We start from the raw sequence: 9,968 nt of genomic DNA on the forward strand, positions 1-9,968 counted from the left end.
TATGATTCTAAGCTCCTCAGGACCCCAATCTCCCCATCCAAAAGAAGTTCCACCAAAAAGACAAAGCAAATTGCATTGGGTGCAACTCCCTTTAAAAAAAAAAAAAGTTATTTTTCTTGGATAAACTCCCTTACAGCCTGAAGGGGCAAGAGGGCTGAGAAACAGGCTCTTGCAAGGGTTTTTGTGTGTTTTATTTACCCCCAAATCCCCTCCTATTTTCTCCAGGCTGTCGGACAGCGGCACCCCACACGGCTGACAGCATCTAGGCCGCACCGGCCTCGGGCCCCGCCGGCTCCGTCCGGTGACAGCACCACTCGTTGGGGCCCATCGAGTGGCCCCAGCGCCCGGCCCATAGCGCCGCGTGAGGGGAGCGCCGGCCCCGCCGCCATGCAGCGCGCTGGCATTTCTGCGGCGTTCTGCCTGAATTTAGCGAAAGGCGCTTTGCCGGCGGCACAGTGGGAAGGCTCGGGGGAACCGCAGCGCCCTGACGACCCCGCAGCCAATACGCCTCAATACGCCTTCACCGAATCGAGGCGGGTTTCAGGGACCCCCCCCCCCCGCTCGGAGGCCGGCGGGAAGGCATCCCCGGGCGGGGACGGGGCAGGGGCCGCCGGCGGCGGGATCCGAGCGGGTGACAGCTGCGAGGCGGCCGCTTCCTCGCCCCCGTTTCCAGCGAAAGGGGCGGGAGGGGGAGTTCAAAGGCATAAACAAGGAGCGCGGGACCGAATTCCTCCCCCTCCCTCTCCTGTAACGGCGATAAATCCGGCTCGGCGATGCTTCGCGATGGGGACGTGCCGCCTCCTTCCCCTCGCTGAGGCGGGGGCCGCGCTCCCCTCCCCGCGGAGACGGCGGCTGCGGAGGGGGCTGCCGCGCCCCCGGCGGGAGAGCGGCCGGCACTGAGGCGCCGTGCGCCCCCGGGCAGCCCCCGCCATCACCGCGGTACGGGGGGGACCTGCCGCTGCGACAGGGGAGGACGGGGCTCGGCGCGGGGAGGAGGCGCTGCGAGCATGCGCCGGGCGAGCCGCTGACTGGGCGCTCCGTCAGGGTACCGAGGAAAAGGAAAAAAGAAAAGAAAGAAAGAAAAAAAGAAAGGGATGAGGGGAAGGAGGATGAGAGACGGCGGAGGGAAGCGAGGAGGGTTTTAAAGGAAGCCGGCGGGATCCCGCGGGAAGGAGCGGCTCGTGGCATGCGGGGCTCTCCGGCACCAACAGGTAGGAGAGAGGAAAGGGCTGGAGCGGGGCTGCCGCAGCCGCGGGTGCGTGAGGGCAGCGCTCCGCGATGGCAGCGGACAAAGCGCTGCCCGGCCCCGCAGGGCTCCGGCTGCGGCTGGCGGGCGGCGGCTGCGTGCGGTGCGGTGCGGTACGGAGCGGTACGGAGCGGTGCGGTGCGATACGGCCCTGCACGGCCGGGGGTGGGGGAGCGGGCGGCCCGCGGGGCTGCGCGGTGTGTGCGCGGTGTGTGTGTGCGCGGAGGCAGGGCCGCGCGGCGGGGACGGCTCCGCGGAGGAGGGGAAGCGGCGGGAGGGGGAGGGGGAGCCTGATTTCATGGTTTTAAAACGATGCCATGATCTGATCAGCCTCTGTTTACACAGCAGCAATCAGGGCTCTTTTGTGGACGGTAAGAATGGAAGGATGTTGCCGGGGATTCAGCGGGAGCGGCGCTCGGTGCGGGCGGCGGGCAGCACGGGGATGCTGCGGGGATATGGTCCCCGGTGCGGGGGGAGGAAAAAAATAACAACGGCGGGCAGAGCCGTGCCGTTTATTTCGTTTTGCTGCATGAAATGTGTTCGCCGGGAGGATTAGCGGGCGTCGTGGAGCCCCAGTTAACGGGAAGCAATAATAATAATAATAATAATGATAATAAAAAGATGCAGTCGATGTACGAGATGTTTGCTTAAGCATAACCCAGTGCAGCCCTCCCCGAAGGATGGGCATTATGTCTTGGGTGTGATGCCTGTTTTGTCTCGGTATTTACATCGAGCGTTGCTTATTCCGAATGATGTCGAGGCTTTAAAGATTTGCATTAAAGCGGAGAGGGGGGGACCCTGAAGCACAGTGCCATCGGCTGCCTGGCGTACCTGTTTGTTTGGAAGCCGAAATGATGAAATTAGGGTTTGCAGGAGGAAGGGAGGGGGATAACGAATACCGTTTCCCTTAGAATGTGCACGAACCAACACGGCGTGATTAATGTGTTTTGGTGACTCGGGTTAAAAAACATAAATTCTGCAGGGTTTCTTTGGGTGTGATCCGTATCAACACAGCAGCTGCCTCTAAAACACTGGCAAAATACCGTAGCCGTAAAATAAACGTAGGTAATGTCAAAATACCAGCAGCCTTTGGGGATTTTGTTAAGGATGGCAGTGATTAGCTCTCGGGCTTGCAAACTGGGGATCTTTCGATTCATAAAATCTCTGAGGCTTTGACTGTAAAATGACATACGCTACCAAAGCTAAAGGGGCACTGGCCAGTTCTGAGACTGTAACCGGGTAGATCTGTGCAATGCCAGTGATCAAACGTGCTGCACAGTAAGTATGTACGTATGTATCTGTGAAAGCCTCGTGATTTTTAAAAACAAACAATAGTACTCAAATTTACAACTTCATTTGCTTCTCCATAAATTACCATCTTTGTTAGCACTTTCTGACATCATTTCTCGTTAACTTAAGAACTGATAGCTCGATTTTTTTTCAGATATTTTGATGGCATGACAAATCAGAACGAAGAGGATGTACTGTATGACTAGACACCAGATCAGTTCTGTTTGTGGATTACATTTTCAGTAAGATGTATGGATCTATTTTTTCCTTGTTCTTATATATAGATCATGAGACTTGACTGAGGCAATATACATATCATCCATCCATCTATGGCGAACTACAGCCATGCAGCTGACAACATTTTACAAAATCTCTCTCCTTTAACAGCTTTTCTGAAACTGACTTCACTGGGTTTCATAATAGGAGTCAGCGTGGTGGGTAACCTTCTGATCTCCATTTTGCTAGTCAAAGATAAGACCTTGCATAGAGCTCCTTACTACTTCCTGTTGGATCTTTGCTGCTCAGACATCCTCAGATCTGCAATTTGTTTCCCGTTTGTTTTCACCTCTGTAAAAAATGGCTCTACGTGGACGTACGGGACTCTTACTTGCAAAGTGATTGCCTTCTTGGGGGTTTTGTCCTGCTTTCACACCGCTTTCATGTTATTCTGCATAAGCGTCACCAGATACTTAGCTATTGCCCACCACCGTTTTTATACAAAGAGGCTGACCTTCTGGACTTGTTTGGCCGTGATCTGTATGGTGTGGACTCTCTCTGTAGCCATGGCTTTCCCCCCAGTTTTAGATGTGGGCACCTACTCGTTCATTCGGGAGGAGGAGCAGTGCATCTTCGAGCATCGTTCCTTCAGGGCTAACGATTCTTTGGGATTTATGCTTCTTCTTGCCCTCATCCTCCTAGCCACACAGCTTGTCTACCTCAAGCTGATATTTTTTGTTCATGATCGCAGGAAAATGAAGCCAGTCCAGTTTGTTGCAGCGGTGAGCCAGAACTGGACATTTCACGGTCCCGGAGCGAGCGGTCAAGCAGCTGCTAATTGGCTGGCTGGATTTGGAAGGGGTCCCACACCGCCAACCTTGTTGGGAATCAGGCAGAACGCCAACACCACGGGCAGGAGAAGGCTACTGGTTTTAGACGAGTTCAAAATGGAGAAGAGAATCAGCAGAATGTTCTACATCATGACATTCCTCTTTCTGACCTTGTGGGGTCCCTATTTGGTAGCCTGTTACTGGAGAGTTTTTGCAAGAGGGCCTGTAGTACCGGGGGGATTTCTAACGGCCGCTGTCTGGATGAGTTTTGCCCAAGCTGGAATCAATCCTTTTGTCTGCATTTTCTCCAACAGGGAGCTGAGGCGCTGTTTCAGCACAACCCTTCTTTACTGCAGAAAATCCAGGTTACCAAGGGAACCTTACTGTGTTATATGAGGGAGCATCTGTAAATCTTTAGCCTTGTGAAACACTACCATTCTCTGCTAAGCAATTGTGGCCTGTAGCCATGTCTCGAGAAGAAAATCAAGAATGGGATGTCAGCAGTTGTAAGGATTTGGGCAACATTCTGCAGTCTTTGCAATAGCTCACCTCTAATCCTATTTTAAACCTAAACATGTTCCTGCTGACCACTGCTGAAGGTTTGTAATTAAGAACAAAGGACTGAACTACTGCCCTGAATTTCTTTATGTGGTTGAAATCTAGATTATGAAAGTAGCAGGTGCTAAGTATCAGTGCTAAATGCTGTGTATATCACTACATAAAATAAGACCATCAGAAACATTAGCATTGGACATCTTAATAAATTAAGTTGATATGAGGTTAATGTGTTGATAAAACTAATTTTAGACATCTGAAGACCTTTAAAACATTTCATACGATTATTGTTTTGCAAAGACTGAAAACTGGGGACTCAAGTACTGTAACTGATTAAAGATGTGCCATGCATTATTGGATTATCACACTTACAAATCTGTTTGCCTTGTGAGTAAGTTTTGGGGAGCATTCCAAAGCAGTATTTTTCTCATTTTTTTTTCTTTTTCTTTTTTTTCTTTTTTTTCTTTTTTTTTTTCTTTTTCCCAAATATATTACTCTTTCTAAATGCCATTTTCCTTAACAGTGAAATAATAACATTTAACTGTATTCTGTGGTTTTTGCTGATTTGGTATAAAGTTTAATAGACACTTATTTATATTTTTTAAAAAGCTAGATATCAGTCTGTTAGGCAACGTTAACGATAATATCCAGTCATAACTGAACAGTTATAATTATACAGAATAAACACATGTTGCCTTAAAGGGTTATCTAGTATCTTCCATTTTGTTTAGCATTGAAGCAAATAAGCAAGGAAAATTGAATCAGTGACTCTGGTCAGTCATTTGGGAGTGCATGAACGATCACTTAGTCCTCTTTTTTCCTGTTTACTCCGATGGTTCCCAAAATCAGTATGCACATCACTGGGATGAGACGATTTTTTTCTAGGTGTGCCGCCCTTTCTAGTTTGTTCTGAGAAACACAGGCAGTTGATGTATGTTTATATTTTAAGACAGCTGTCATGGGGAGACCGCAGCCTTAGTATGATATCTTGCACAATTTGTGAAGCATTTATTCTACTGAAGGCACAGTCTTGTTTATATTTTCTGCACATTTTGGTGTATTGGTTGTTTTAAATTATTTAAGTTTTAACTTGTGAAAGCATATAATATGATTTCTTAGTATTTTAGAAATACATTAGAGTCTGTGAGTCTTTCCTTCTTTAAGATACAGATGTGTGGATTTCAATATAAAGTTGCATTTGCCAAAATTTACCTGTGTAGCTTGTTAATTTTCTTGGAATAAAATTTTACATTTTTCCAGTTATACAATTAACCTTTTTTTATTTTGTCTAGTGAGCTAGCATGAAGTACTGAGAATGTAGCCATTATGAATTATTATCCTTTGCAGTCACTGTATTCCCAAACTGTAAATGCATGAATGATGGGGACCACAGGATTGATAAATGATATTATCTACAGTAGCACTATTGTGTAGTTTATCATAATTACCCATCTCTCTGTTTTAATATGTCAGTTATATTTAAAGTTACAACACAGTATTTGACATCAACTTCACAGTTTGATTTTGGAAAAATGTGTATATTTGAAGCACAACATCACGAGTCAGTCAATCATAAAGAACGTTGATTTTTTGTCTTAATTTCCGGAGCGACAAGACTAGAGGTCTTGATTCAGTATTGGTGTATCTTGTCCTTTGTTGTAGTTTTATGATCAGCAAGTTGATCTGTACGTACACAAGCAGCAGTCGATAACAGAAATGCTTAAATTTGTATGATAACAGTATACAACATATGCAACAATTCAGAGAGTTGTGTCTATATGTGATCAGACAACTTGATCAAAGATTTAGTGAGCAATCTGTTTGACCTCACTTACACTTTTATACTGAGGTTGATTGGTTGAGAGGCATGGCCTAATATACTGTGTTGAAACAGAAAAATTGCTGAAATGACGAGTCCTCATCAGTGCGAGAATGTTTCAGAACATAATTTGAAACGGGACCAATAAACTTCTACCAAAAGGACTTTTTTATTACGCTGGAAAAGGCTTTGAAATTAAGGTAGTTAAGCAATTGTCAAAGATGGAAAGAGTGCATAAAAGCTGAACCGTGTGTTGAGAAAAATTCTGAAAGTTATCCCACTTAAGTTTATTAAAAGGTTGATTGGCAATAACTTCAGTCTAATTTCTATAAAATAGTAACCTTTACAAGGAACATTGATATTACATATTGTAATAAAGAAGTACATATAAATAAAGTTGTAAATAGTGTTATAGTCGTAGAAGTAGTCGGTTCTGATAATTAGCCAGAAAACGATGACATTTCAAGAGCTGCATATTCGGGGCCTGGCCTAACTCCTAATAAAGTCAATTGGTGTTTTCCCATTCACTTCATTTGGAGCAGAAGCAGGCCCTAACGTTTCTATAGTACTATGCTTCTGAAATGCTAAGAAGGCTGTGTTTACTATGCAGTGGGAAAAGAAAAAAGAAAAAAAACAGTTTAAAATTATTTCCCTGGAAGTTTTGCAAGCAGTAACTGATGTAAATTAAAATAATAAACGGTAAACAAGTCTGAAAGCAAATATTTTGCTAAATGTTTTTCTTTTGATATCAACAGAATGACTAACTGAAAGATACACAAGTGTGTTACTACCTGACAGAGAAGCACTTTAAGTGATTTTTTAATATTTTTCCAGTATGAGTCTTGTGTAAGATGTAATTCCTTGTGTTCTGTCCAGTGTTAAAAGAACAAGGGGATACACAGAGAAATTAAGTGACAACATATGAAGTAACATTTCATGCCAAGTTACTCTTCACTGGAACTCACTGGCAAAGGATGTTGAGTAGTTGAGAGGTTCCTATGAGAATTACACGTATACATGAACCAAAGCAGTAGTTGCAGATATTGACATGGCTGTCATTTTGATCCTAGTTGCCACGTCAGGCCTCATGCATTAGGGTATAAATTCAGAGGAGCAAGAAGCTTCCTTCCAATTCAGTACATGATGGCATGAGAGAATGAAAAGCTTTCTGCTTTCGTTTTAGTATGGATGTGAAATTGGTGCCAAAGCTTACTGGGCTGGTAGGTTACTCTTCTATTTCAGAACAGCAAAGAATATCACACTGGCTTATGTCTGCATTGATGTTTAATGCTCGTGGGTAATGAGAAGTTAGTGGCAGAAAAAAAGTGTAAGAACAGATGCTGTCTAGAAAAAAATGTCTACCTCTGATTTTTCCTCCATCTATTCACATCACTTTGGCAGCCTCCATCACTAATTCAAGGTGAGATATTCTGTATATTGAGTCCTACATTTTTTCTACCCCAGTGCTCTTTAAGTATCTCAGCCATCTCTCCTCCACAACAGACAGACGAGCTGTACTTCCTTGCAGTGGCTGACCAAAGTTTGTCAGTGTCCAAGTTTCCTTCCTGAATACAGAGAGACCACTGGTTTCTTCCTGCTGCCTTCATAGCTGCAGATGTCATGCCATGGTGCTTGTCTTGCACACTGGGTATCTCTGGCTTTTGGCTTTGATCATGAAGTAGATGATGTCTGTGTTATGCAAAGAAAAAACGAGGATGGGGAGAGGCAACAGGAAGCAGTTTCCTCTCTTCCAACCCCTTCATAAAGAAACCACAGTTGTTGCTGCATGAACTCTCTAAATAAATGTACAGTTAGCAAATTAATGTGAGGTTGTTGGTACAGCAATAGAAGATTATTATGCAATGGTTTTCAGCCATCCTCCAGGCCTCGGGGGCAGAGGAGTCCTCTGCATCCATCTCCTTTTAAGTGCATTGAGTTTGTTCGCTTGTATTGTCTTTGCTTTGCCTTTCAAGCGTGAAAACATTTTACTTACAGGATTGCAGTGTCACAGCAAGCTGCTATTACCCATGCCTTTAATAAATAAAGTCAAAAGGAAGTCTGACGGTTTTTGAGGTAGATTAGAGAGGTACTTGGACTAACATTTGTTTTTTAGCGAATGTTAAATAGAACTGTGGGTTGCCAGGCTCTTCCATAGTTACACAGTCAGATGTCAATTGTTGACAATAGAAATGGTGTAGACTACCTTGCGTAAAGCTAAATCATAGCTAATACAAAGCGTACGCACTCTAGACTGCAAGAATTTCCCATGTTTATTACATTTTTTTGAGGAATGAAGTTAAGCTGAAGTAAAAAGCCGAAGTAGAAACTCAAAGTAAAATGGTGGGTGTTTTCCCTTATTTTTCTGCTTTGTTTTAGAATAGCTGTGTTAATGTGCAACCTGGGTTACACACCCACAGATAACCAGGCGTTGACTGTGCAATTCTCCATACCACACAGACAACTTCCTTCCAGCTTATGTTCATTGAGAGCTGTGTAAGTGCACACTGCTAATCTGACTGACTTTTCAGAAGAAAGAAAGGGCTCACTGTAAGATACTGATCTGCAAAAGTAAAATTCAGTAGATGTTCCCTCCTTTTATTTACTGGAGTGATTTTGAGTGTGGAGAAACCAGTGATATGAATTGGTAATGAACGTAAGCATGCTGTGGCTGTGTCCATGAGCAGCAGGACAAGATGGCATTTTGGGATGCAGATGCCAGCAACAAATGAAAGGGTTTGATATTACGTACCACGACTTTCCTTGAGTGGCCTGAAAATAGCTCATGCTTTATATTTAGAAAAAAAATATGATGAAACTGTCCATTTCAATGGATGAAGTCTTGAACTACACAGTATGGGAAAAAACATGAATTTTAGAAGTTGCTCATTATAAATAGCAGAGAGTTTTTGTGGTGTTCTTTGTTTGTGTTAAATGTGTAATTACGTAAAATATACGGTGATCAAAGGAGTGCCACAGTAAATAAGCTACATTCGTAATAGTCTAAATAGGAAACAAATAACAACAATCTTTTTTTGGATGTGGTGTTGAGGAATATGATTTAGCCGGGAAGTATCGGTAATGGTTGGATTGGATGATCTTCTAGGTCTTTTCCAACCTTGATAATTCTGTGATTCTGTGATCTTCAGCCATTTAAATACAAATAAACGTATTCAGTATTCAATGATTTTATGTACCTGATGCACTTAAAGAGCAATGTCTCTAGACAGTGACTTGACTGATGCTATCCAGTGAGACTTACTCTTTACATCACAGTTTTTATACTGTGCTTTATAATGAGCGCAGGTTTTCAAGACAGAATTTGTCTGATATAATCTTCAACAAATTGCATTAGCTACAATAAATATTAGACAAATTACTGTCTCCAGAGATTATTCAAAATTATCCCTGTGCTAATTTGGGAAGAGTCTACTTCACCTTTGTTAAAGAGCCATCTAGCCGAAGATGCGTATTTTTTTGTCATCCTGTCATTTCTTGGTTAAGACGAGTTATTCTGTAACGTGGAATTAAAAATCCCAAGTATGAAATGATATGTTTGAATTTCAATTAGTTTGCTACTTACTAAGTGGTTGCAGTGACATTTTAAATAAACCTATGAAGCTTATGGGTAAAAAATTCAAGCAATTGCTTAGGAAAACAAACAAAGAAAGCCCAGTCTCACCCTTCCAGCTGATTATTTCTCATATTTTCCTGGAGTATTAGAGTTTCAATTTTAGGGAAGCAAAGGCAAACTCTGAACAGAAGCGTGTTGGAGAGAAGCAAGCCAGAAATACGTTAGATGAGGTTATCTTTGCAGTGAAAAAGGTTATCGTATATGTATTGCATTTTCTGCATGGTTTTATATTCTATCAGCTTGTCTGTGTTTTGCTAGCGTCTATAAGCAGGATTAAATTCTCATGTTACCATTAACTATATGATTTTCATTCTGTAATCATAAAGCTCAGGCATGTTAACATCCTTAAGCAAATCGAAGAAGTTGCTAAAAACCAAGTTC

General features: G+C 43.4%; 1 protein-coding gene across 2 annotated transcripts; it reads left to right on the forward strand.

The window, feature by feature from the left end:
* The first annotated feature begins 596 nt into the window (after nucleotides 1–596).
* On the forward strand, nucleotides 597–6,379 carry GPR85 (G protein-coupled receptor 85). 2 transcript variants are annotated; one of them, XM_015853895.2, is made up of 2 exons: nucleotides 597–1,211; nucleotides 2,691–6,379. In XM_015853895.2, exon 2 carries the CDS (start codon nucleotides 2,866–2,868, stop codon nucleotides 3,976–3,978), a length of 1,113 nt encoding a protein of 370 aa, XP_015709381.1. In that variant the 5' UTR covers nucleotides 597–1,211; nucleotides 2,691–2,865; the 3' UTR covers nucleotides 3,979–6,379. The 2 variants fall into 2 exon arrangements, with proteins under 2 accessions (XP_015709381.1, XP_015709385.1); XM_015853899.2 differs by lacking the exon at nucleotides 597–1,211 and adding an exon at nucleotides 1,515–1,617.
* Nucleotides 6,380–9,968: the final 3,589 nt, after the last annotated feature.

Source organism: Coturnix japonica, chromosome 1 (assembly GCF_001577835.2).
Source record: "Coturnix japonica isolate 7356 chromosome 1, Coturnix japonica 2.1, whole genome shotgun sequence".
NCBI classification, from domain to species: Eukaryota; Metazoa; Chordata; class Aves; order Galliformes; family Phasianidae; genus Coturnix; species Coturnix japonica.